Raw genomic sequence first — 27,536 nt, 5'->3', positions numbered from 1 at the left:
CTTGAGCCATCTCCTGGGGTGCACATTATCAGGAAGCTGATAGAAAGTGGAGCAGCTCCAACTCAAACCAGGTATTCCAATCTAGGATGTGGGCATCTTAACTGCTGTGCCAAACATCTGCCCCAAGGTCATCTTCTTGTTTGCTTCTTTAGGCCACCTTTCTGTTCTCTGAGGACTGGGGAACCAACTTATCTAGAGCAACAACTCCAGGACAGCTGAAGGCAACTGTTTATAAAAAGCAGTTTCAGGATGGCATTAGGCTTTTCTGGCTTTGGGCTGGTGGCATCATGCTACTCAACAGGATTAAAGTGTCTGTGGTCTGGCAGCTGTGGCAGGTTAACCAGTTGGGATTGTAGTAGAACTCAACTGTGGGCTCAGGGAGGCCAGGTAAAACACTTAAGTCAATGTGGAAATTTTTCTGTAGATCCAGAAGATCATAGCAGGGTACTGTAAAAAGCTCACGGAATAACCAAATTAAAGAATAAATTTATGTAGTGCAAAAAACTCTGAAATCCATGCATAGTTTTTTCATTATATGCATTTTCTGTGAATACATATATACAATTTTAAAAAATTTTTACCAAGTTACACCAAGTAAACATATTGAATTCCATCTTCCTCAGACTTTTTTTTTTTTTTTGGACAGGCAGAGTTAGACAGTGAGAGAGACAGAGAAAAAGGTCTTCCTTCTGTTGGTTTACCCCCAAAATGGTCGCTACAGCCACCGTACTGCGCCAATCTGAAGCCAGGAGCCAGGTGCCTCCTCCTGGTCTCCCATGTGGGTGCAGTGCCCAAACACTTGGGCTATCCTCCACTGCCTTCCCGGGCTACAGCAGAGAGTTGGACTGGAAGAGGAGCAACCGGGACAGAATCCAGCGCCTCAACTGGGACTAGAACTCGGGGTGCCGGCGCCGCAGGGGGAGGATTAGCCTAGTGAGCCGCGGCGCCGGCCTCAGACTTTTTGAAGAATCCTTGTATAGTGAACTTCCTCTGCCCATCACCTTGATTCAACAATTTCCACAATTTTGCCAGACTTGTCACTGGTTAGCTTTTCTATGGTTACAGATCCCAAGCTTTGACTTGGAATTTGTAAATTCCCCTGATGCCTAAAATGATATATTTATAAAACAGCTGCTTTATTAGTTTCAGGGTCCAAATAAGGATGCTTGCATTTGACTGCCATGTTTCTAAATTAAGAATAACTCCTGCCTTCAGCCTCATACCCTGTACTACTGAAGAAAGCACCCATCTGTTTTGGGAATCTGTCTCTGCCACCTTGTCTTACTTGCTCCTTTTTGGGCTGTGATTAGCTCTAAAGTATCTTAGTTCAAGTTTTTGGTAAAACATTTTTTACAGTACACACACGCACTCACACACACACAAAGCTAAAAAGATCAATCCAGTGCCAAGTCACCCAGGAATTTTCTTGCTGGAAGTTTTTAGAACAAATCACTTCCATGTGCATAACAGAGTTCTATACGTGAATTCATGAATTCATGAGTGACCCAGGAAACCCCTTGGGGATGTAGGTGCAACTCCACTGAGGGCTCAGGAGGCTGGGTGAAACACGTCAGAAGTCAACAGGGAAATGTTTCAGCAGCACTTTTTCTACAGAATGGAGAAGGGGAAGGAACAGGGAAAAACCAGTGGGGGAAAGGAAATAACCTGATTTTCTCTTCCAGAGGTGGGAGAGTGGGGACAGCACTGGGAAAATTTTACTGGTCCCACTTACACAGCTGCATGCCTACCACCAAAACCAGCCTGCTACTTCTACTCCATCACATACTAAACAGTGACACCAGCTGGCACAGAAGCCAGTAGCTCAGAAATGAGGCCTCAGCACTCAAGGAAGGAAAACCCTGGCCACATTCTTCCAAAAGGCTGTTAACCCCAAAGCAGTTCCAGCTGGGTTGAAAAACAGGTCAAATGACTGTTAGGGTTGGTATAAACAGAGGCTTTTCTCTTTTTGAAAGACTGACCAATAAAATGGTGCCACGTGCTTAACCCCAGCGCTGACTTGGTTTCAGCTTTCCATGACTCAAGTATTAGCAACAGCCCGGTTACAATTGTGATTACAAAAGTAAGGCCACAAAAAAATCTCCAGCGGTTATACCACAACAAAAATCCAGGCAGTAACACCTCCAATTATCTGTCTTTGTCCCTCTCTCCTCCATCTCCATCCCTTTGCCTTGGTACTCCTTCCTTTGTTTTTGAATTTTTTTTACTTTAAAACATAGAAAACATTATATTAAGCTTTATGTTACATTATATACACAAGGTATTTATTGACTAAAATTTTTGAAATTTATTCAAGATGCACAGAGAAAGGGACAGTATATTGTGGGGAGCAGGGTCCGTCTCCCGCAACATGTCGGGGCGCCCGGGAGACAGGTACTGAGACTGTGGACTGAAACTAACTCTATGCATCTGATCTCCCACAACATGGCGCTGAGAGAGAGTAAACAAATCTTACAAAGCTGCTTCATTAATTAGCTGATTCCTGACCCAACCCCTATTTGGAGGAAAGTGTCGTGCTCAGCACACGGGCAGCAGAGCGTGGATTGGTGGGAGAGGACTATAAAAGGGGGAGAGAGCCGGTTGGAGAGCTCCCCGGTGCCGCTCCTCCGCGGAGGCGGGGGAGCGGCAGCAAATCCAGGAAGGACTGGGGAAAGAAAACAGCGTCCGGTGTCGTTCCTCCGCGAGTGGGGGAGCGACAGTATGTGAGCACTCACATCCACTAGTTCATGTCCAAAATGTTCACAACAGCCTCCTCCTGGCTCCAAAGCCAGGAACCAGGACTTAATCCAGGTCTCCTAAATGGGTGGCAGGGACCCAGCTACTAAGCCATCAATGCTGCCTCCCGGGGTCTAAGCGGGCAAGGAACGGGAATCAGGAGCTGGAGCCAGGAATCAAATCCAGGTACCTTAACCACTAGGCCAAATGCCCATTGCTGACTACAGGCATACTTCCCCCTCTTAAGTGGAACGTCTTAAAACAAAGCTCCCTAATCTCTGGCTCTATGACTTATAGCAAATTGCATATCTTTCTGATTCTCCATTTTCTAATCATCAAATACAGTGTTTGCCTGACCATGTATGAAGATACAGAAGAGGATTAAAGATACAGAAGAGGATTAAGTCACCCAGGTATTCTAGATAACCTACAGCAGCTCAGAAGTGGGGTCTAGACTAAGACAGAACTGGTAATAGGCACCAGGCTAGGACCTCAGAGCATTCAACCTTGTATGAGGGAAGTGAAGAGGGTGGCCCTAGGAAGGCAGTGACAGCTTCAAAATCCTCAAAATACTGGGCCAGCGTATCCTGTGAAGATACCAGAAAGGTGCAGGTATGAAGTGCCTCTCTGGGCTGGCACTGTGGCACAATGCGTTAAGCTGCTACTTGTGAAGCTGTATCTTGTGTCAGAATGTTAAAGTCCCAGATACTCTGCTTCTGATCCAGCTCTCTGCTAATGTGCCTGGGAAAGCAGCAGAACATGGTCCAAGTACTTGGACCCCTGCAGCCACGTGGGAAACCAGAATGGAGTTCCTGCCTCCTGGCTTTGACCTGGTCCAGCCAAAACCATCATGGCTATTTGGGGAGTGAACCAATGGATGGAAGATCTCTTTGTCTCTGCCTCTGTCATTCTGCCTTTCAAATAAATTAAAATAAATCTTAAAAAAATAATGAAATAAAATAAATGCTTCTTCAAGGCCTGCCTACCTGCCAGGATACTTCAAAAGGTTCATGAAAGATATATATTTATTTCAAAAAAATTATGCGTGGATTTCATGAGCATAGTCTTCATGATTGGGATTGCTGCCCCAAGAGGTCCACATGTTAACCTCTAGAACCTGCAAATATGTTGCCTTACTTGTCTACCATAAAATAGAAAGATTATTCTGGATTAACTGGGTAGGAGAAATGCCATCTGAAGAGTCCTTTCATGTGGTGGAGGAAGGTAGAAGTGTCAGTGTCACAGTGATGAAATGTAATTCAGACTCATTCCACTATTGCTGGCTCTGAAGGTTGATGAGGGCCAGGAGCCAAGAATGTTGGTGGCCAAGGGCAAAGTCGAAGCCTGCGAATGGAATGCAGCTGCTCAGACTCTTTTTTTAAACCCCACTGAGACCCATGTTAGACTCCTAATCTACACAACTGTAAGATAATAAATTTGTGTTAAGTATTGCATCAGCAATACACATAACACACATGCTTTGGTGGTTTGAGATGTGGCTAACTCGGCTATGGTTTCTACAGTAATAAAGAACTTATGCTGAAGGTCCATCCCTTACTTTTGGGGGGGGGACACTTTTTTATTTCAAAGAGATCCTTATGGTCAAAATTCAGTATCAAAACAGTTATACTACGACAGTACACTGTAAGTGAATACATTGCAGGATGTACACTTCACAGATCTCATGGAGACCTCACCAAAAGTGGGGAGTGGGTAGGCGAAGAAACTTGGAAAGACCAGCGCACCACCAGCCCAGACTGCACAGAGCTCTCACAGCCAGATGAGCCTGCCTCCTAGTTTTGCTTCAATCAGTAAACCCTCCTCGCTGGGCAAGGACACCAATTTTACCTCCCTTTAGCTTTGGATCTTACTGGGACACAGAGACTTCAGGGGACTGACTGATCTGGCTGGTTTTACACTCACCAGCTGTGGGCCTCTGGGAAAGTCCCTCTGCCCTCTCTGCCGCTCCCTATCAGCTTCCTCATATTTGAAATGGGAATAATACAGTGCATGTGGGGACTGAAATGAGAGAATGAAGCACATGCTTGGCCAGAGTATTATGCAAGCTGTTGCTGTGCCTCACACGATGCACCCTGATGGGCCTCAAGTCAAGGGCCCCTGAAAAGTGGCCAAGGTTGCCAAGCAGGGAATATGCTGAGAATAGTGCATAAAAGAACAAGAGACTCCCAGGGAGGAGTGAAGGAGACAAAGGTATGTTGTGCAACGGCAAGATGTGTAACAGAAAAAGAAAAGCCCAGAGGAAGTCTGCCTGGTTGGTTGTTTCTTGAAACCAGACTCTTGAATCGGCTTGAAGACAGCCATTTATTAATATTTTTCCCTTTCAAACAAACTGAGGGAAAACACCTGTCCTCCAGAGGAAACAACACAGCCACACACCTCTGCAGTGGTTTCAAAACATGGTCCATGGCCACAACAAGCCCCAACTTGCAGGAATGCTAAATCAACTGCTTTACTGGCAGCGCTTAAATGGCCAAAACAAAGGAGAGTGGTTTTGGGGGAAGTGATTCTACCAATGCCATTTACAAGATTCTCAGTCTAGCAAGGATGTACATGAATGGAGATGAGAGAGAGGGGAAATTCTGACATGCACAGCAATGGAGAAGGAGTGGGGATGAATCTGTCCATCAACCAGAAGGAAGGAAGAAGCTGAAAATCTTGACGCACTTCATTCCTACCCTCCCACTGCTCTGGTCTCACAAATGTCCGTCACTGCTATGGCAGCATATGAAAGGGGGAAATACCAGTGGATGCTTAAATCCCAGTAAGGTGAGACTGCTCGATAAACACGATTACACAGCTTCCCCATTCTCTTTTCTATTGATTTTCATGAAGTCTTGTTAAACAGCAGTGCAAGAACAACAACAAAAAATCCTAGCTATGATACAGGTGTTGATGAGAATCCCTTTGGGCTTCAATTTTCTCTTCTGTGAAAGGAGATAAAAAGGCATGTAGAGGATGCTTCCTATTGCTGGCATAATTAGCAATGTCAAAAGCAAAGTAAGGGCTATAAAAAGTAGTTTTACTAAGCATCTTCATAAGTATTGTGGGCATGTCTCCAGATCAACGGATCTAGCTTCATCAAATCGATTCACAATTTCATGACATTTCACAGGATGGCTGTTCAAATGACTGCCTTAGGCTGCTCATGTGGGAAACAATATGCACACATCTTAGTAGACACATCTCCAAAAATGCACCATTTGTTGCTTTTATTTTTGGGTTTGCAAAATGCAACAGGCTGGTTGGAGAGGCATGCATATTTATGCTTGAATAATGCATCAGACTGACTTAGAAAAGGGTCCTGGGGCCGGCGCTGTGCCATACGTAGCAGGTAAAGCCACCGCCTGCAGTGCCAGCATCCCATATGGACACTGGTTCAAGTCCCAGTTGCTCTATTTCCGATCCAGTTCTCTGCTACGGCCTGGGAAAGCAGTAGAAGATGGCCCAAGTCCTTGGGCCCCTGTACCCGCGTGGGAGACCCAGAAGAAGCTCCTGGCTCCTGGCTTCAGATCAGCCCAGCTCTAGCTGCTTTGGCCATTTGGGGAGTGAAACAGTGGATTGAATACTTCACTCTCTTCTCTGCCTCTACCTCTCTGTCACTCTGCCTTTCAAATAAAATAAATCTTAAAAAAGAGTCCAAACATCTCCTCTAACAGTGGTTATATGAGTTGTTACCAGGGCCTAAAAACATTTCAGGAGGTTTCAGAACATAGTTCATGTCCACAACAAGCCCCAACAGCCAGGAACGTGAGTCAATTAATTCACTGGCAGAATGGAACGGCCACACACAAAGGAGGATGGTTTTGGGGAAGTGATTCTACTAGCGTCATTTGAAAGACATTCAGGGTGTCCAGCAATAAAGTACATGGGCAGAAATGAGACAGAGGAAATTTTAACATGGAAAGAAAAGGAGCAGCAAGTAGGACAAGTCTGTCCCATTAATCAGAAGGAGCTAAGAGCTCAATATTTTTACTTTGGAATTGTCTAGAGATGATGTGATTTTACTTTCAAAAGACCACAATGGCCAGATAGTAAACATTAATATTTTATTGGAAAGGGAGAAATGAACAATCAACTGGGGTTAAGTACAAAAGCCCTAGAAGAAATTACCACTAAGGTGACAAGACATTTTAAAACATATGTTAAACACCTTTAACATCAGAGATGAAAGAAGCTAGGAAAAACTCACATCCAACTACAGGAAGAGTTGAGTCTTCTATATAGCAACTTGTTAGGGCATCACTTCTTCCTGGGCAAGGCTGGATATGAACTGGTGCTGATGGCTGCTCAGTCTCAACTCTGAGGATCAAGTCAGATTCTAGGGCAAGCCCCTCAAAGGGTAGCAGGTGCTTGGTTTCCAGCACTTTTGTGACGGTCTCTTGCTTTATATTTTCACCAGGAGGAGCATGGAAACCAGCTCTGAGGTCAAGTTGGAGAGAAGGATGAATGGGATGGGAAGAACTGATACCAATAAGAATAGTGCAGACCGTAGAGACAGGGTGGGTTCATAACCTGCACATGTGACAAAATGGCACAGTTTAGACTGACTAGATGACAGATCTGTGCAATAACCACTGAGTGGAAGGCCATGCCACAGTGTTACCAACTTACCAAGGACAGAGGTGGCATTCACAGAAGTGGGAGTGGGAGGCACTGACAATCATGGGAGATACTTCAAAATTTTTTTATAGAAGGATTTTAATAAATATAAATTTCATAGGTACAACTTTTGGATTATAGCAGTTTCAAATTTTGTCATTCAAGATTTAGTCATCTCTGAGACCTCACCCTGTATCTGACAGCCAGTACTATCAGAGGGAGAATAGGAGCTGGAGTGATATAGATGAAGGTAGTTGAGGTAGCTGGCTTGGGAAACTAACCTGAGTTCAGTTCCCACAGGTCCCACTGACAGGCATTTCTGGGCTGAACTGTCCTCACCTATAGACTGCAGAGATGATCACTGTATACAGCCAATGGGACTGTGGGCAGCACTTAGTAGGAACTCAAACACTGGTAGCTTGGCATTTTTTATAACAGGATGCATAATAAGGAGGTAATAACACAGCTAGGCTATGGAGTAGAACGTGAGAATGAACCTCGTACAGGCAGGTGGGTGGCCCCACTTCCAGGACAGCTGTAGCAGGAAGCTGACAAAGAAGAAAGGGATGCAAGTAACTAGAGGGAGGGAGACTGAGAGTGTATGCCTGATGGCTTGGCTTTCCTCTATCAGGTTGGAGGTGACGTTCTCAGTTAAAAGGGAGGGAGATGGTCAGGAAGCTTTGAGAATGTGAGGGTCACTGACAGCTGCTGACAGGATGGCAGGAAGAGTAAAGCCCAGGCCCTCTGTGGAATTCTCCACCAGGAGCCATTTCTGGTCATCAGAACTGCTCCCTGTCCTGTCCCCCCTCAACAGGTAGTTAGTGCAGTAGTTAAGTTGCTGCTTGGGATGCCTGCATCTCATCTCAGGGTAGCTGGGTTCCAGTCTCAGATCTGTTTCAATGCCAGCTTCTTGCGCATGTGCACCGTGGGAGGCAGTGGATGGTGCTCAAGTACTTGGGTTCTTGCCATTCACATGAGAGACCTGGACTGAGTTCTGGGCTCCTGGTTTCAGCCTGGCTCAGCCCTGACTGTTGAGAGCATTTAAGGAGTGAATCAAAGATAAAAGATCTGTCTCTCTCTTTTCCTTTGTTGTTCAAGTAAATAAAAAGCAAAGAACCCACTCCCTGGCGGAAGAGATGGAGAGACTGGGGAGGGACTCGATATCAGAGCACACTCCCGCCATGGGGCCAGTGCTTTACAGGATGACGTCATGGGGGAAGCCCAAGACAGGGCTGTCTCTTTGGGAGGGGGAAATAAACGGACATAACTGATCCCTCAGCACTGTGTTTACAGCGGGACTTTCCTGATGAGTAAGACTGCATCACAAAAATGCACCAAGACCTCTCCCAATTCTTCTAGCAAGAAAATAGTTACAGAAAAATAATCTGAAGAGGGAGGACACCAGAATCCTCAGGAGTCAATCCAACTCCCTCATTTAGCAAATGAGGACACCAAGGGACAAAGGAATTTGGGGGCAGAGCCAGGCAAGAATTCTGGATGTCCTCACTTCCAGGCTGGGGCTTCCTGCACTGCATTCTTTAAGCAGAACCTAACCAGTGGCCGCCCGCGCAAAGAGGCCAACGTGCTAATAACCGCATTTTACAGAAACCGCCTGCGCTAGGATTCGTACCCTGATCGCAACAATCTTCATTCTTTGGTTGTATTTTTCCCATTGGAGAAAAAAAAAAAAAGGTCCTACCTGCAAAATATTCCTCATAAAGCCCACTTTTTAAAATAGAAAGCTTTTATTTAATAAATATAAATTCCATAAGTACGACTTTTGGATTATAGCTGTTCTTCCCCCCCATACCTGTCCTCCCACCCCCACTCCGCCCACCACCTCCTACTCACTCTCCCATCCCATTCTTCATTAAGATTCATTTTTAATTATCTTTATATACAAAAGATCAACTCTATACTAAGTAAAGATTTCAACAGTTTACACCCACAAAAATACACAAAGTATAAAGTACTGTTTGAAGACTAGTTTTACTATTAATTCTGATAGTACAACACATTAAGGACAGAGGTCCTACAAGGGGAGCAAGTGCACAGTGATTCCTGTTGTTGATTTAACAATTGACACTCTTATTTATGTCAGTGATCACCCGTGGATAAAGCCACTATTTAAAAGAAATTTCATCTGGGGCTGGCATTGTGGCATAGCAGGTAAAGCTGCCGCCTGCAGCACCAGCATCCTATATGGGTACCTGTTTGAATCCCAGCTGCTCCCGTTTCTATCCAGCTCCAGCTAATGGCCAGGGAAAAGCAGTGGAAGATGGCCCAGGTACTTGAGCCCCTGCCACCCATGTGGGAGACCTGGAGGAAGCTCCTGGTCCCTGGCTTCAGATAGGCCCAATGTTGGCTGTTGAGGCCATCTGAGAAGTGAACCAGTGGATGGAAGATCTCTCTACTTCTGTCACTCCTTCTGTGTAACTTGGACTTTCAAATAAATAAATAAATAATAATTTTTTTTAAAGAAATCTCATCTTTTTCCTTACTGGTATGTTCAGTTTCACCTTGAGATACTTCTGAGAGTGACACAAGCATTGTAGTAGATACTAACGGTTTATTTATTTATTTATTTATTTGAAAGGCAAAATTATACAGAGAGGGAAATATCTTCTCTCAGCTGGTCCACTCCCCAAACCTGCAACAGCTGGTACTGGGCTAGGCCAAAGCCAGGATCCTGAAACTCCATCTGGGTCTCCAACATGGGTGGTGGGGACTCAAGACTGCCTTCCTAGGTGCAAAGTGGAGCAGCCAGGACTCAAACCGGCACGTTGATATGAAATGCTGTGTCACAAGTGGTGAGTTAGCCCACTGCACCAAGACATCTGCCCCAGGTCTTTCTTGTTTTAGACTTAATATAACATCATGTGGGCATCTTTCAAACCGTTTACAGATATAGGCATTCCTGTTTATACTTGTATCATAACTATGGTGAACTGAATCCCTATAATAATGAGGACAGATGGCAAAGAGGAATTCTTCTATAAAAACTGCTGTTATTGCCTACCTATGTGCCCTGCACAGCATGGAGAGTTAGTACTTTGGGGTGAAAGAAAGGCCACATCATCAGTTCTCCCATCCAAATAAGTGTGTAGAAATATCTGGTAAAAACCAGGTTAGGAAATAGAGGGCCCATGTACACAAGGAAAACAGGAAGAGACAACAAAATGCTTCATGCTGTGAAGAAAACAAGTAGTGGGGGAAATGGTCTTGCTTTCCTCCAGTGGCAAAAATTCTTATTAGAAATCATCCCTAAGCATCACTTTCTAATGTATCATTCACGTCAAACTTTAAAAGGTAGGTGAGTGTGGGGATTAGAAAGGGGTCAGGCCTTGAGCTGCAAGGCTGACAGGAAAAACCAGAACAAAGGCCAGGCAAATACACAGCCATCCTTCTGAATTCATCTAAGTTTTACCTTAGGATTTGGTTAGGATTCCTCACGGCTCTTGCTAAGCCACAGACAGGAGAAAGTATGACAAATACTGAGCTGCTTAAAATACCCATTACAGATCCTGCTAGGCCTAAAGGACATTGCAGCTTGAGAGCCTTTTGTAGAAATGAGGGTCACCATTGAGAGAGGAGGTAAGCATAGAACCAATCAACAAGTAATTTGAAAGGTGGTTCCCCTAGCTGCTCCCTGGACACTAGCAAATAGACACAGAAGGCCCAGAGATGTCAGGGTGAAAACACACTGTTACAGTTTGGGTACCTGTCTCCCTTATGTTCACCGTGCTATGAGAGTATTCAGAGGTGAGGCCTTCGGAAAGTGATTAGATTGGGTTAGGTTGTTAGGGAGGAGCCCCCGGGATTGAATCCTGGTGGTTTTGGGACAGATGGATCACAGGCATGCATGCTCCCTGGTGCCTGCTCTGTGATGTTCTGTTACACAGAGGCACTGTCAGCAAGGCCATCACCAGATGGGGCCCAAGACCTTGCCCCTCCAAGAACGGTGAGCCAAAATGAACCTCCTGTCTTTACAAAGTCAGTCAGCCTTAGATATGTGAATACAGTAATAAAAAGCTGACTAATACAGACATGTGAAGCTTAATGGAAAAACTATTTAAAAACCTTACCTGGAACCATGAGAGTAGCTGAGCTTTCAGAATGCTGTCCCTGTTACACAGGGCAAAGCCAGATTCTGAGAAAGGCCATCTACTTTGACTTCTTTATGAGTCCATTTCTTCTCCCCTCACTTACAAAACATCTCAGTTTAATTCACTAAAGGGAACATAGTAAGCCAGGTGTGCCCTGTGCATACAAGGGTGGAGACCACAGAAAAGAAACCCCAAAATTATGAATCTTGTATAAATAGCATGGGAACTTTCATAGCACAGTTAACAGGTCAAATTCTGTTACCTGTTTAAGGGGATTATTTATTTTATTTATTTTTTATTTTTTTAATTAATTAATTAATTAATTTTTTTGACAGGCAGAGTGGACAGTGAGAGAGAGAGAGAGACAGAGAAAGATCTTCCTTTGCCGTTGGTTCACCCTCCAATGGCCGCCGCGGCCGGCGCACTGCGTTGATCCGAAGGCAGGAGCCAGGTGCTTCTCCTGGTCTCCCATGTGGGTGCAGGGCCCAAGCACTTGGGCCATCCTCCATTACACTCCCGGGCCACAGCAGAGAGCTGGCCTGGAAGAGGGGCAACCAGGACAGAATCCGGCGCCCTGACCGGGACTAGAACCCGGTGTGCTGGCGCCGCTAGGCGGAGGATTAGCCTAGTGAGCCATGGCACCGGCCTAAGGGGATTATTTAATCACTGCCACAAAGTAGAACAAATTCTACTCCCAATCATGTTCTATCCTCAGAGGTCAAATGCATTATGGCTCTGACAATGGGGACCTTATTTTACATATATGTCTTTATTTTAAGGCTTTATTTATTTAAAGTCACAGTTACAGAGAGAGCAGAGACAGAGAGATCTTCCTTCCACCCACTGGTATACTCCCCAGATGGCTGCAACGGCCAGAAGTGGGCCTCTCCCACAGGCATGGCAGGTGTCCAGTGCGTGGGCCATCTTCTGCTGCTGTTCCTAGGCCATTAGCAGGGAGCTGAATTGGAGTGGAGCAGCTGGGATACAAACCAGCACCCATACTGGATGCTGGCATCACAAATGGTGGCTTTACCCACTACGCCAGCCCCAACAATGGAGACCTTCTGGAAGGGCAATGATGGATTTTCCAAATCCAACAGAGCAGGAGGCATAAGGTACTAACGACACCTACTGTGGATAAGCTCCCCGTGAGTTCTTGGTATGAATTCCTATTTTCCTACCTTTAGTGCTTGGTTTGTAAACAACCTCACACAAAGAGCTCAAGAGTTGGGAAACCTGCTACAAAAATGGGAGAATGTGGCATTTCAGTTCTAGATCAAGAAATATTTTGCTTTCCATAGCAGCCTTAGCCACAAATGAAAAAAGATTATCTTTACTTCAAATGTCTAGTATGTTTTCTTGCATGTTTGAGAGATAGACACAAGGACTGACCACAAACACCAAACATTCTTGGAACTCCTGCTCCAGCCACTTGGTGTGCTGCCCTGCTTTCTCTAGGACAGATGCACTCATGACTCCCCTTTTCTCATTCCTAGACTTTTCAGTCTTGCAAGTAGGAATGCAGTGTGAAAGAGCAAAAAAAAAAAAAAAAGTTTTTAGAAAAGAATGACCCTATTTTATTTCTTTTAAAAAATAGTTAATTAAATTTTTTCCATTCATTTTGAGACAGAGAAAGCTCCACTCCCCAAATGCCCACAAAAGTCCGGGCTTGAGCCAAGTATTCTAATGTGGGATATGAACGTTCCAAGTGCCCCTTAACCCATGAGCCAAATGCCCACCTCTAACTTTATTTATTTATTTTTTAAAGATTTGAAAGGCAGATTGAGTGAGTGAAAGAGAGAAAGAGATAGAGAAGGAGAGAGAGAATGACTGAGTTACCACCTGCTGGTTCACTCTCCAGATGGCACAGGGCTTGGGTTAGTCCAGGCAGAAGCCAGAGCCTGGAAATCCAACTGAGTCTCCCATGTGGGTGGAAGAGACCCAAGTATTCTGCTGCCTTCCCAGGCATATTGACAGGGAGCTGGAGTTGGATCTGAAGTGGAATATCCAGGACTTGAACTGGCGGTCCAATATAGGATGCTGGTGTCACAAGTGACAGTTTAACCTGCGGCACCACAATGCTGGCCCCAACTCTATTTTCTTAAAAGAACTTCCAGGGCCGGCGCCGTGGCTCACTTGGTTAATCCTCCGCTTGTGGCGCCTGCATCCTATATAGGCGCTGGATTCTGTCCTGGTTGTTCCTCTTCCAGTCCAGTTCTCTGCTGTGGCCCTGGAGTGCAGTGGAGGATGGCCCAGGTCCTTGGGCCCCTGCACCCGCGTGGGAGACCAGGAGAAGTACCTGGCTCCTGGCTTCTGATCAGTGCAGCACCGGTCGTGGCGGCCATTTGAGCAGTGAACCAACAGAAGGAAGACCTTTCTCTCCGTCTCTCTCACTGTCTATAACTCTACCTGTCAAATAAAAAAAAATTAAAAAAAAAAAAAAAAAAAAAAAAACAACTTCCAGCCTTCTTAGATTCCTTCTAGAGTATATTTAATTGAGTAGAAATTTAATGTTTCTATAAAGAACCCCAGAGAGCAGAGCCACCTTTCATTCCTAAGCCTTAATGATCTCTCAGGTATGCAGAGCATGGCTGACACTACAGGCTGGGCCCCCAACCCACCCACGCTGGGCACAGTGAGAACCGAAAGCAGTGTGCTTTCCTTCCGCCATATTATTCTGTTCCAATTCTGCCAAACTTCTCACATACAGATTCAAAGAATCCCTGTAAGCCTTACAAGACCTCTTTAGGATGAGATCTTTTTTTCTGGGACAATGTGCTGGCAAAATTATAGGTACAGGCCAATGTGTTTCTAGGTCAGCCCTGCAGAAGGCACACAGGCAGTGCAGGGAAAAGGGGCCTGAGAGATGGTGCAGTTCATTCAACCCTCATTCTCAAGCAGGGACTGAGAGCCAGGTAGGTGGAGGCATCTGCCCAAGACCAGAGCCAGGACAAGACCTCCTCAGTGACTGCCTCTGCCTGTGCCCTGAAGCTCTCAAGTCCACTGGGCTGCATCAGACAACTTGAGGATGTGGGTATGGCTCTGGCAACTTCCGGTTGCACACAGCACAGCTTCTAGTCCACCACTCATGCCTTATGACAGCACCAAATGGAAGTATCAGGCAACTGCCTCAACACATGCCAAGATTCATGTTATTAGGAAATGTGGGGGCCGGCATTGCAGCACAGTGGGTAAAGCTGCCGCTTGCAATGTTGGCATCCCATATGTGCCCCCGTTAGTGTCCTGGTTGATCCACTTACAATCCAGTTACATGGATTTCCCAGTGGCCTAGGAAAAGCAGAAGAGGATAGCCCAAGTCCAACACCACAATGAAGTTCCTGGCTCCTGGCTTCAGCCTGGACAAGTCCTAGCCCTGCCCCAGCTATTGTGGCCATCTGGGGAGCAAACCAGCAGACGGGAGATCTCTCTCACTCTTTCAAATAAATAAATACATTAATCATAAAAGAAAGTAATGTGCTGTCAGCACCACACGTACAGGGCATTACCCACGAGGTGAAAAAGTTCTGATTCTCTTCCTACGAGATGTTCAAACACACCTTTGTGAATCTTACACATGCCCAGCCTCGTTAACATAAAGCCATGGAGCTCAGTCAAGGGAAAGATAACCTGGAAGATGCTATTCAGGGGGCCAGCACACCGTGGTGTAGCAGGTAAAGCCGCCGCCGGCAGTGTCAGCATTCCATATGGGCGCTGGTTTGAGTCCTGGCTGTTCCACTTCTTCTTCTTCTTTTTTTTTTTTTGACAGGCAGAGTGGATAGTGAGAGAGAGACAGAGAGAAAGGTCTTCCTTTGCCGTTGGTTCACCCTCCAATGGCTGCCCCGGCTGGCGCGCTGATCCGAAGGCAGGAGCCAGGTGCTTCTCCTGGTCTCCCATGGAGTGCAGGGCCCAAGCACTTGGGCCATTCTCCACTACCTTCCCGGGCCACAGCAGAGAGCTGGCTTGGAAGAGGGGCAACTGGGAAAGAATCCGGCGCCCTGACCGGGACTAGAACCCATTGTGCCAGCGCCGCTAGGTGGAGGATTAGCCTATTGAGCTGTGTCGCCGGCCTATTCCACTTCTGATCTAGCTCTCTGCTATGGCCTGGGAAAGCAGTAGAATATGGCCCAATTCCTTGGGCTCCTGCATCCAAGTGGGAGACCCGGAGGAAACTCCTGGCTTCGGATAGACACAGCTTCAGCTGTTGCAGCCATCTGTGGTGTGAAACAGCAGATAGAAGACTTCTTTCTCTCTCTTTCTCTGCCTCTCCTATCTGTGTGTAACTCTGACTTTCAAATAAATAAATAAATCTTAAAAAAAAAAAAAAAAAGATCCCGTCTAAGAGCAAAATGACAGGAGCCACGTACATCATTTTAGAATTCCTAGTGGCCACATTAAAAAGATAGAAGAGCAACAGGTAAAATGATCTTTAGAATCTTATGTAGCCGGCGCCGCGGCTCACTAGGCTAATCCTCCGCCTAGCGGCGCCGGCACACCGGGTTCTAGTCCCGGTCGGGGCGCCGGATTCTGTCCCGGTTGCCCCTCTTCCAGGCCAGCCCTCTGCTGTGGCCAGGGAGTGCAGTGGAGGATGGCCCAGGTGCTTGGGCCCTGCACCCCATGGGAGACCAGGAAAAGCACCTGGCTCCTGGCTCCTGCCATCGGATCAGCGCGGTGCGCCGGCCGCAGCGCGCCGGCCGCGGCGGCCATTGGAGGGTGAACCAACGGCAAAGGAAGACCTTTCTCTCTGTCTCTCTCTCTCACTGTCCACTCTGCCTGTCAAAAAAAAAAAAAAAAAAAAAAAAAAAAAGAATCTTATGTAACCTAATGTTTCTACAGTGTTATCACTGCAATATGCAATTCATATAAAAATTGAGATTTCACCCTGAATTCCATTCCAGGAGGGATCTTCCTTTCAGTAGATCTTTGCTTGCACAGCCACTGTGCTCATACTCTTGGTAGCGGTACCTAGCTATTGAGCAGGTAACATGCTGGATCTAAGAAAAGGTTTTCATGAGGAGGCAGATTATCCACACATGGCTCACAGAAAGAAAACAGGCACCAGAGGATCTTAAAGCTACATGGCTAAGAGGTGCCAAGTCAGAATGAAACTAGATCTGATGGCAGCACCAGTTCTCTTTTGAGTTTCTGTATTTCTGGGCCTAACTGTGTTCTTAAAAGCGGCAGTGTATGAAACATCTGTATTTACCACCAGAGAAAAGTTTTAGGAAAGGCAACAGTGTACAGTTCTACCACGTAAGCAACAAATTAATCCCAGACCCTGTACCCAAGATGGACTTTTCTTTCCAGTATCATCCTAGTGTCTTATAAATCTGGGCCACTCTGAATGTGGAGTCTTATATTCTGCTTTTTAAAGCCATCAGATACAATCATTTTCTTAAGTCATTACCTCCAAACACATGGACTTGGACAGCCAGAGAGATTTCAATCAAAACATTTCCTAACCACAAACTCCTGCCTGTCCCTCTCTTCAAACGACTATGTTCAATGGTTCAAAAACCACTGTTGTGGGTGTTGGGGAGAAACTGCAAATACACCCTCACACAGCTTCTATTCTAGAGGAAAAGACAGATACCAAATAGATAAAAGGTAGAGTGAGAGGTATGTGATGACTTCAATCTCTTTATTTATCAGGAGGAATCACATGAAAATACCAGTACTCAACCATGACTGACCTACAGAATGGGCAATTTCATATAGTTTGACCTAACAGTTTCATTCAGTCAGCAGTCAGGAATGCTTCTGGGGGGCCAGCGCTGTGGCGTAGGTGAAGTCTCTGCCTGCAGCACTGGCATCCCATGTGGGTGCCAGTTAAAGTCTCGGCTGTTCCACTTCTGATCCAGTTCCCTGCTAATGCGCCTAGGAAAGCAGAAGATGTTGGGCCCCTGCACCCACATAGGAGACCCGGAAGAAGCTCCTGGCTTTGAATCGGCTCAGCTCCAGCCATTGTGGCCATTTTGGGAGTAAAGCAGCAGATGGAAGACCTCTCCCTCTCTTTGGAAGGCAGAACACGCAGAATTGGACTGAACATAGAACTAGACTGCATAATTCCCTCTCCTACAGCAGCAGAGGCAGGACAGCCTCTTGGGTGGGAGGAGCAGGATGGACCGAGGTGACAGGGTAACAGGATGGGGGTTGTGGTAGGAGGCAAATGGCTCGCTTGTGCTACTCCTCCCTTCTGGTCCAAGAGGCTCTGTCTCCACCAACAGCACCCCGAGAAGTGGTTTTTTCTACCAGGAATGGGTGGTCCTAATATTTCCTTTGTGATTTCTTAAACTACTTCTAAGTGAAAAAAAAAAAAAAAAAAAAAAAAAAAAAAAAAAAAAAGCCCAGGAACCTGGCTGTCCATTATTATTCGATTATTTGGGGAGAATAAATTCTTTGTATAACAAAACACTCCTAGCACCTGAAACACCCACTTAAAGTTGTGAAGAAACAACTGGATATGAAGTATTTCCTGATATAATGAAGAAAGAAGAATTCTCGCTAAGAATTCAAACCCGATTCTCATCAGGCCCCCAGAGCTAACTGCCAGTCTAAAGCAAGCATGAGGGACAGGGTAAGACACTGGGACAGTTAAGGATATAACCAGTAAAATCCAGAATGTAGGGAGAAGCTACAGGAAAAAAAGAAAACAAAGGAAAGAGGGTGGAAACCTTTGGACTCTCAGGGTTATTAAGTATGCATGTTAACAAATTTGCAACTAGTTGCACTTTCCTTGCACCTTTGAACAGTCAACTATAATAAAACAAAGTCTGCAAGACAATAGGGAAAATGAGAGTACTACCTAGATATTCACATCTAATACTAAGGAGATATTAATTTTTTTTAAAAAAAGATTTCTTTAAAGTTATAAACTGCAATGAACTGATAAATACTGAAGCTGGGAATCTGGCATATGACAGTTCTTGATTATTTTTCCACTGTGTATATATTTAAAAACTTCCACAATATGAAAAGACAACCTACAGACTGGGAGAAAATATTTACAAACTGTATATCTGTTAAGGGGTTAATATCCAAAATATATAAGGAATTCAAACAACTCAGCGGCAAGGAAAAAAAATAACCCAATTAAAAATCGGGCAGCTGGCACCGCGGCTCACTAGGCTAATCCTCCGCCTTGCGGCACCGGCACACCGGGTTCTAGTCCCAGTTGGGGTGCCAGATGTCCCGGTTGCCTCTCTTCCAGGCCAGCTCTCTGCTGTGGCCAGGGAGTGCAGTGGAGGATGGCCCAAGTGCTTGGGCCCTGCACCCCATGGGAGACCAGGATAAGTACCTGGCTCCTGCCATCGGATCAGCGCGGTGCACTGGCCGCAGCACGCTGGCCACGGCAGCTATTGGAGGGTGAACCAACGGCAAAGGAAGACCTTTCTCTCTGTCTCTCTCTCTCACTGTCCACTCTGCCTGTCAAAAAAATAAAAAATAAAAAAAAATTAAAAAAAAAAATTGGGCAAAGAACCTGTATAGACACTTCTCAAAAGATGACCTACAAATGGCCAATAAATATGTAGAACAAAAATGCTCAACATAATGAATTACCAGAGAAATGTTAAGTTTATTAAAAAGATGAGAACAAGGATGTAGAAACAGTTTATACTGTTAGTTGGAATGTACAGTCATTTTTGGAAAACAGAATGCAGGTTCACAAAAACAGATTTATCTTGTGATCTGTCAATCATACTATGAAGTGCATATCCAGTGGAACTGAAATAAGTACGCTGAAGAGATGTGCATTCTCAGGTTCATTGCCATACTTGTCACAATAGTCCAGATATGGAATCAAACTAAGTGTCCATCAAGGGATGAATGGATAAACAAAATGTGGTAATATCCACCATGGGATACCATTCATCCACAAAAAAGAAGAAAAGTCTTTCACTGGTGACAGCACAGATGAAATCAGAGGACATGATGCTAAATGCAATAAAGCAGATACACAGAGATAAGCAGTGCAGGACCTCATTGACCTGCGTGCTATATAAAAGATCAGCTTACAGAAGTAGAGAGTTAAACAGCAGTTATCTGAGGCTGGGGGACGGGGACATCAGGGATGTTTGTCAAAGGAGACAAAATTTCAGTAAGGCAAGAGGAGTAAGTTTCTTAGTAATACTCTGTACAGCATGGTGTTTATAGTGAATAGGAAAGCAGAAATCAAAAATGTTCTCACCACCAAAAATGATAATAATATGCAGTGATATGTTCACTAGTGATTTATCATTATTCAATGTGTACATATACCAAATATCACTTTACCCCCAGAAATATGTAAAATTACTATTTGTCAATTATAAAGAAATAGAAACTCCCACAAGAAAAAATTTTAAGCCAGTCTGTGGCCCTGCCCACCTTTTCTTCTTCCAGTTCCCACATATCATCCATTTGAGCTGGGAATGAGCAACAGGAGCCTGAAGTGTTTCACAAGGTTGCTCACCTGTCGATGAACTGATCGATAATGACGATATCGCCGGGCTGAATCTCCTCCCTCAAGGAGCCACAAGCTGTGGTCACTATGACATGTGTACAACCCTCCTCCTTCAAAGCCCAGATGTTTGCCTGGTAGTTGACTTTGGAAGGCATGATGGTGTGCTGCCTCCCATGCCTAAGAGAGAAAAGGGAAAAGGACAGACAAGGGCATTTGAACAGTTAGGAAAGGAAATTCATTTACAGCAGTGTTTTCCAGCTCTTTCCACCAAAGTGCTTTTACTGGCAGAGGGCGAGTGAGAAACCACTGGGTAACACTCAGACAACTGTAAGCCCCAACTATTTGGTCATAAAATGCAGACCATCTTTACATTCTTTATATTTATTTTTCTAAGTGTGGGTAATAACTTAAAATTCATGCTTTAGGAAGGTATATCCCCCGTCTATCCTGTGGGATACAAACAACCCAGAGTGAGCATCTGGTCTCACATGTACCATTTCATGGAAAACAGGGGCACCAGTGAAGACAACAACACAACAGAAACAAAGTTTAAGTTCCCAGTTGCATCTCTCCATTCCCTTTTCTCTTATCATCCAAGTAAGTTAATGAAAACATTTAAAATATTTTAATTTTCACTTGTTTAGCATGACATTGCCAGGTTTTGTGCAAGAAAGGATCACCTCACTCTTGGCTCCTGTTATGTGCTGAACTGGGTCCCACCAAAATTCTGACATGGAAGGGCTAACCCCTCCATTCCTCAGAATGTGACTATATTCAAAATGAAGGACTTTAAAGAGACAACCAGGTAAAATGAGGTCATCAGGGTGGGCCTCTTCCAATGTGAGGGTGTCGTAAGAAGAAATCTGGACCCAATCATGCACAGAGGGAAGAGGACATGAAGACACAGGGAGAAGACAGCCGCCCACAAGCCAAGGAGGGGCCTGGAAGAGAGCCTTCCCTCCCAGTTCTCAGAAGAAACCAATCACTCCAGCACCCTGATCTCAGACTTCTAGCCCCAGAACTCTGAGGAAATAAACTTGTGTTATCTAAGCCACCCACCTGCTTCGCTGTTATGGCAGCCTGAGCAGACTCATACACCCACCCATCCATGACTTACTTCCTACTTCAAATAAAACCCAAACACAATTCCCTGAACCCAGCCTACTAAGGCAACCCAAGCTCTACCTTCACCCATCTCCTCACTTAGCTTGGGCTCACTGCTAAGTGAGCTTTCAGCTGCTCATCCGTACTCACTCCTGCTCAGACCTCTGCTCCACAGTGATCTCCTCGGGGAGGAACTTCCTAGGATCACTGCCTCTGGCTCACTTCCCTGTCCCCTAAACTGAGTTTCCTTCTAGCACCCTTCGGCATCTCCAGCACTGCACTGTCCTGCAGTGCTCATGGTTCTCACTACAATCAGCCTCAAGGGTGATGCCCCTGTCTGTCTTCCTTCTTGGCCCCTAGACCAGGATCTGCCGTGTGAGCAGTTTAATCTGTCAGATGAAAGAATGTGTTTGGGCATTGGGAACATGTAAGCACGCACGCACGCACACACACACACCCCTAAAGGAACGCTGGTAAACAGCCAGGAAAGGGAACCCAATTTCTAAAATTATTTTTAAAAAATTTACATGCGTAACATGACATCTGCGTAGGCAGTCTTTCTTAGAGACCTAAAATTACTCAGGGTTCCTTGAAAAACTACAATAACCATGTAAGATTCTACGACAAAAAGACAACTGTTCACAGTCAAATCTTTTATATGTGGTAATGCAGAAAAATACAAAATCATATTTTGTATCATGATGATTAAGAGCTTGTTTTTTAATTCCTCATACACCTGTTTTTCATGTGGTAAGAACACAAAAACTGCAATTTTCAGTCTAAGTATGTGAGGCTAAAAAAAGCAATGTGAACTGGGTGTTTTGCCATTTGCTTAAAAAAATGTGAATGTGTTTTGTGCATTTAAAAAACTTTACTTCCTAATTCTGACAACAGTGAAAATTGTATACAGCATAATTATAGTAATAAACATACACGTGTATTTACATATGCACACGTGTTTAATATCAACACTTCCGACATACATTTAGGAAAAAAAGACTGGAGCCCAGTTTTCTTTAATCTGTAAAACGAACAGTTCAGTAATGTTCTACAAGGGGGTGTTATTAAATATCTCTAGCTATCATCCTATGTTTATATTTTAAAGGAAACTTTAATGTCTCTTCTGATGACCGAAACATAATTGCTAGAAACATCTTAACTGCAGATAAACAGAGCCTATCAGGGTTCCCACCCAAGTTTATGGATGGGGGCAGTGAGCACCAGAAAGTGTGTTTCTCTGAGGCTCCTCTCTAAAAGGCTAATTACATTTGCAAAAGAAATCTGCAGGTCAGAGCTGTTAGGGCCAAACACATTTCAGTTCCAAAGTCAAAAACCCTTGCCACAGGGCCACACCAAACATCTCTTCCTAAAGCCTGGAAAGTTGAGTGATTCTCCAGGAATGACCCAAGACCAACAAAGGAGGCTGCCTGCAATCCTCCCAGGTAGCTGCCTGAAACTACACTTTCGTTTCTCTGGATTCTGCGCGGATACTTCCATTTTGCAAATGTAGAGTGGCAGACAGACTACAGTGCATTCCCTGTTTCATGTCCTGTACAATCGCCTCCCCAGCCGTGGTGGACCTGTGACTTGCTTCTAACCATCAGAACACAGCAGAGGGGATGGAAGTCATTGGCACGACTGGGCTGTACCTTGCTAACAGGCACTCAGAGGGGGCCACGGGACACAGAGTGTGGACTGTCTCAGGAGCCGAAGTCCTCAATCCTACTGCTGTGAGGAAGTGAATTCTGCCAACAAGCACGGGAGCCTGCACACAACCTCAAGCTCCAGAACACAGCCCTGAACACACCTTGTGTGACTGCTGCAGAGCACCCAGCTAACCTGTGCCAGTCTCCCGACTCACAGAAGTTGAGATAACATGTGCTCTTTGAAGCTGTTAAGTTGTGGCACGGAAGACTAACACTTACAGTTTGATTTTTAACTGTGTGATCAAAAAGATCTGTCTCCTCTACAGCATGGGACAACACTAGCCTTGTAAAGAAAGCGAGGATGTGGACACCACGAGTGACCCACTTCAGGGGCCTAAACCCACTCCCCAGAGGGACAACCTCTGCTACCTAAGGGGTCACGAGTGGAGTATTCACTGCTTATCTTCATAACTAAAAGGAAAAGAAACAGCTAGAAATGAAATCAGAGTTCTAATTTTAGTCAAAAGATCCACTGTCCAAGACTTAATGGGGTGACATGTGTGAGATGAGTAATCCCAAAATGAGCGTAACTGACTCCCAGACCAAATGCGGTAAATGAGGGTGACTATGATGCTCTGACTCCACTAATACCTGGCAATGCACACCTGCTTCGTTACTCCTTCCAGATTTTAAGTTCACACTGTCGTTTAGTAGTGACACTCAAACAGCTTAAAATATCTTACCTGGCAAGGAGGACGCAATCAACATTTTTTATTTTCCCCAAAATTAAGGCATCGGATGGCTGCATGAAAGGACAACGTTAGAAGTCAGTGAGTGTAAAATGCATTGAAACAATTAAAAATACTACTGTTTGAACTGTTCAATCACAGTGGGACTTACAGAAACCTGCAGCTTGATTCTATAGCTTAAAAAAGTCTAGTGTTGATTGATCACATCTTTCACTGTTTCCTGAGCCCTCTACAAGGCATAGAGATTCACAGGACTCTGCACAGAGTCTAGGGTGTCTGTGCAGTGCCATTTAGTAAAATCTATGTGTAGCATGTGTCCCAGGGGACTCTGATGGGAGCGTGGTCAAATTCTGATGTGGCAGGTGCACCAACAGGTGTGAGTGAAAGGCAGAAAGGAGAGAGGCCACTGTCCTGGCATATAAGAAATCACTGGAGCTTTCTGCTCGTGTTGACCAAGCCTGAGATGGCCAGGGAATGGCCGGAGGTAATAAAGGGAAAGGCCCTTAGGATCTAAGGGGTTAAGAAAACACAAAGCTAAGCAGTGGACCAAGATGATGGCAAGACATGGAAGATGCGAGGCCAATCTAAGAGCTTAGCTAAAGAGGGTTTGGTTGGGACGCTCAGATGTGGAGGTGGTCGCAGGAGGATGAGAGAGACTACAGCGTTTGGAAGCAGTCCCATGGAATCAGGAGAAGATAGACGCCCTCACCCCCACCTTGGCTGGGGACACACTGGCTCGGAGAACAAGCAGCCTCTCCAGAAAAGGACGGGTGTTTTACTCCCAGTGCAGTCGAGCATTCAACTGTCAGCGGTTTCTGGATCCCCAAGGCAATCCTCCTTTGGGACAGGGCTCGCTCACAGATGCTGCTGAGACCTCATCCTATTAGTCATCAGCTTGTCCCCTAAATCAGTGTGGTGTGACCTACCGGCCCCAAATGAGAGGCTGATTTGAATGCACAGATTTGAAAAGCACAGTTGCTATGTCTGAAGTGAGTGCCTGCCTTCAAGCAACACAAATTGAGCAACACACTGAAAAGCCACGCTCTCAGAACAGCGAAGTCTGAGCATCCTGACGGACACCATCTGAGCTGGCGCAACCCAAGTTCATGGCTCCTGGCTCCCCCTCTGGGCTTTCTGCCTACAGCAGCCAGCCCTGGGCTTCTAGGACAAAAGGATTTTTTTTTTTTTTTTTGACAGAAAAATGAAGCCAGTAAGAAGTGGAAAAGCTAACATGGCTCCACTAAGTGGGTACTGACCTTGCCAAATGGAGTATCCACATATTTTTCAGTTCTTCCTTCTAAAATTTCTGGATCATCCAGGCCTGTTCCACCAATTATTCCAATCTAAGGGAGAAAAAGAGGGAAAGAAAAAAAAGGATTATCATATTTGGTCACTTTTCATTAGAAAGAAAATCATTATTTTTTTAAAAAAATATTTATTTATTTGAAAATCAGAGTTGCATTGAGAGAGAGAGAAGAGGCAGAGGGAGAGAGATCTTCCATCCGCTGGTTCACTCCCCAGTTGCCCACAATGGCCAGAGCTGTGCCAATTCAAAGCCAGGAGCCAGGAGCTTCTTCCAGGTCTCCCATGGGGGTGCAGGGGCCCAAGAACCTGGGCCATCTTCTACTGCTTTCTCAGACCACAGCAGAGAGCTGGATTGAAGTGGAGCGGCCAGGACTTGAAGCAGCACCCATATGGGATGCTGGCATTGCACACGGTGGCTTAACCCACTATAACACAGCACTGGCTCCAGAAAAATCATTATTTTAAGCAAATATTTACTTACATTTACTAATATTTTCTTAAAATAATTAGTAAAAATATTTACTAATATCTTGTGTATCCTCCATTCCTGCTAAGCCCTAGGTGGTTTAAAAATCTGAAAAATAGTGGGGAAAATAAAATCCAACAACCATTTAAAAGTCATCAGTATTATAGAAATAAAATACAGGTCATGTTTTTTAAGACAACAGTGCATTTATTTACGTTTAAATTACAAATAGTCACAGAAAGGTACTTGAACTAGCTTAAGTTAGAAAATCAAACCTAAAAGTCAGCAAACATGGTTGTAGGAAAGCATTTTCTGATTTTAAAATGGACTACGGAAGAGAGACTGTTCATAGGACCCGTGGCATATAAAATACTAGGTACATCCATATAGTTATGGTTTCTTCTCATTTCTCCATCTAATAAAAATGCAAGAGATTCCCTTTCATGTGCCACAAGAACCAGAGAACATGGAACTGGAAGAGTATGCAGGCAGAAGACACTGGAAGTTAGCTTCATGTACACTTACCAAGTTAAGCCATCATTCATATATGTACATAACTTCATATTTATGTACAGTAAATATATAGAGCAAACAGAAAATTCATTTATTTATATTATGTAAACGTAAGGAATTCAAAAGTAGTTCTAAATTTATTTCAAGTTCAAGCATAGATTGCATTTTTTAGAGGTCATCTTCAAAGTCCTGTCCTCAGACAAGGTAAGAATTCCAGTACTACCCTCTAAGGGTTAATCTAATTGGATGACTAGGGAACACAAACGAGCAATTACAAAGATAAATACTAGCTCAACTGTGAAAACTAAAAATTAAGTAGCTGAAGTCACTATGAAAATCTCCCTAGGCTGCTACTACCTAAAGGAGGAAAGTGTTGGAACAGTCAGCTGCCAGCTGAAGATACTATATTGTACTGAAAATCCAACAAAAAGTGACCACTGCACCTTTTTTCATCGCAATGACTGCCAATCTATTGTCACTTGAGTAAAATTTCTAGAAAGTATATGTGGAGGGGCTGGCACTGTGCATAGCGGGAAAAGCTGCTGCCTGCAGTGCCCGCATACCATAGAGTGCCAGTTCGAGTCCTGGCTGCTCCATTTCCAACCCAGCTCTCTGCTATGGCCTGGGAAAGCAGCGAAGGATGGCCCAGGTCCTTGGGCCCCTGCAAGGCTCCTGGCTCCAGATTAGCCTAGTTCCAGCTCTTGAGGCCATTTAGGGAGTGAACGGTGGATGGAAGATTTCTCTCTCTGCCTCGGCCTCTCTGTAACTCTGCCTTTCAATTTTTTTTTAAAAGAAAAAATATGTGGCTTATTGAGGAAAAAATGTCAGAGGTTAAATAATGTACCAAACAACGTATTTGCTATAAATACACATTGGTTTGTATCAGCATGTTAAAAATGGTTACCTCCCTGGCCATCAGTTTTCTGATTAAAGAAAAAATCAACAACATAAGAAAATAAGGGCACCTTGGTGAGGTTTTATTGAAGAAATCTGCTAGTTTCCCTCAGCATTGTCTTTTTTTTTAACTTTTATTTAATGAATATAAATTTCCAAAGTACAGCTTATGGAGTACAATGGCTTCCCCCCATAACTTCCCTCCCACCCGCAACCCTCCCCTTTCCTGCTCCCTCTCCCCTTCCACTGACATCAAGATTCATTTTCAATTCTCTTTATATACAGAAGATCAGTTTAGCATACATTAAGTAAAGATTTCAACAGTTTCAGCATTGTCTTGTGACAAATGCAATTTTTGTCATTAGTGCCACCTTGTGGTACATTATTGAAACCACAACAAACTACATATTTTATGTCTACTTAACTTTACAGGTAAAGACTAACCAATATTTGTTTCCAAATCAACAGTTCACTCACATCAATATGTTTAAATCATGCTAGTTTGACACAAATTTCCAAAAATTTCACACTATTTTTATACAGTGCAAACCCTTCCTCTACCCTGATTTATCAATTTTTTTTTCTTTCCTTTTATGTATGTCGTAGGCATCCGAGATCATGGCCCATGTCCTGACCCTGGGCCAAAGAAATGAACTGAGGCTTCTGAAATGGCTCTCAGCCTATCCTCTGGGGGATTCAGCTATTCATAAAAACTTTGGTTTCTGGATTATTACCACAGTGACCTGGCTGTGTCTGGATATTCTCCAGGGCAAATTCTAGACCTCAGGGTCAAACAAGAGCACTTCAAAAGCTCATGGAAAAACAGAATTAAAAGACAAGTTTATTCTGGTGCAAAAGAAAATGAAATCCATACATAATTTTTTGACAATGGGTGTCTTCCATGAACTCTTTGAAGATCCTTTGTTTATAGACTGCAGATTTTTTTTACATTAAAGTAAA

At 44.5% G+C, this 27,536-nt stretch overlaps 1 protein-coding gene and 1 long non-coding RNA gene across 3 annotated transcripts in view; one reads left to right on the top strand and one right to left on the bottom strand.

Moving 5' to 3' along the window:
• MTAP (methylthioadenosine phosphorylase) overlaps positions 1–27,536 on the bottom strand; it is an 85,106-nt gene that overhangs the window by 12,252 nt on the left and 45,318 nt on the right. For both annotated transcript variants that reach the window (XM_070052967.1, XM_002707965.5), the window contains exons 2-4: positions 24,655–24,741; positions 23,393–23,451; positions 19,909–20,076 (exon numbers count right to left, since the gene is read on the bottom strand). In XM_070052967.1, coding sequence (XP_069909068.1) covers positions 19,909–20,076; positions 23,393–23,451; positions 24,655–24,741 — 314 coding nt within the window. The remainder of the gene's footprint in view (positions 1–19,908; positions 20,077–23,392; positions 23,452–24,654; positions 24,742–27,536) is intronic.
• Positions 1–27,536, top strand: part of LOC127490943 (uncharacterized) — a 58,801-nt gene that overhangs the window by 5,302 nt on the left and 25,963 nt on the right. The window lies entirely within an intron of this gene.

The sequence above is a fragment of the Oryctolagus cuniculus genome, chromosome 1 (genome assembly GCF_964237555.1).
Source record: "Oryctolagus cuniculus chromosome 1, mOryCun1.1, whole genome shotgun sequence".
NCBI lineage: Eukaryota > Metazoa > Chordata > Mammalia > Lagomorpha > Leporidae > Oryctolagus > Oryctolagus cuniculus.
The sequence above is the reverse complement of the archived record's forward strand: the minus strand, read 5'-3'. Positions and strand labels throughout refer to the sequence as shown.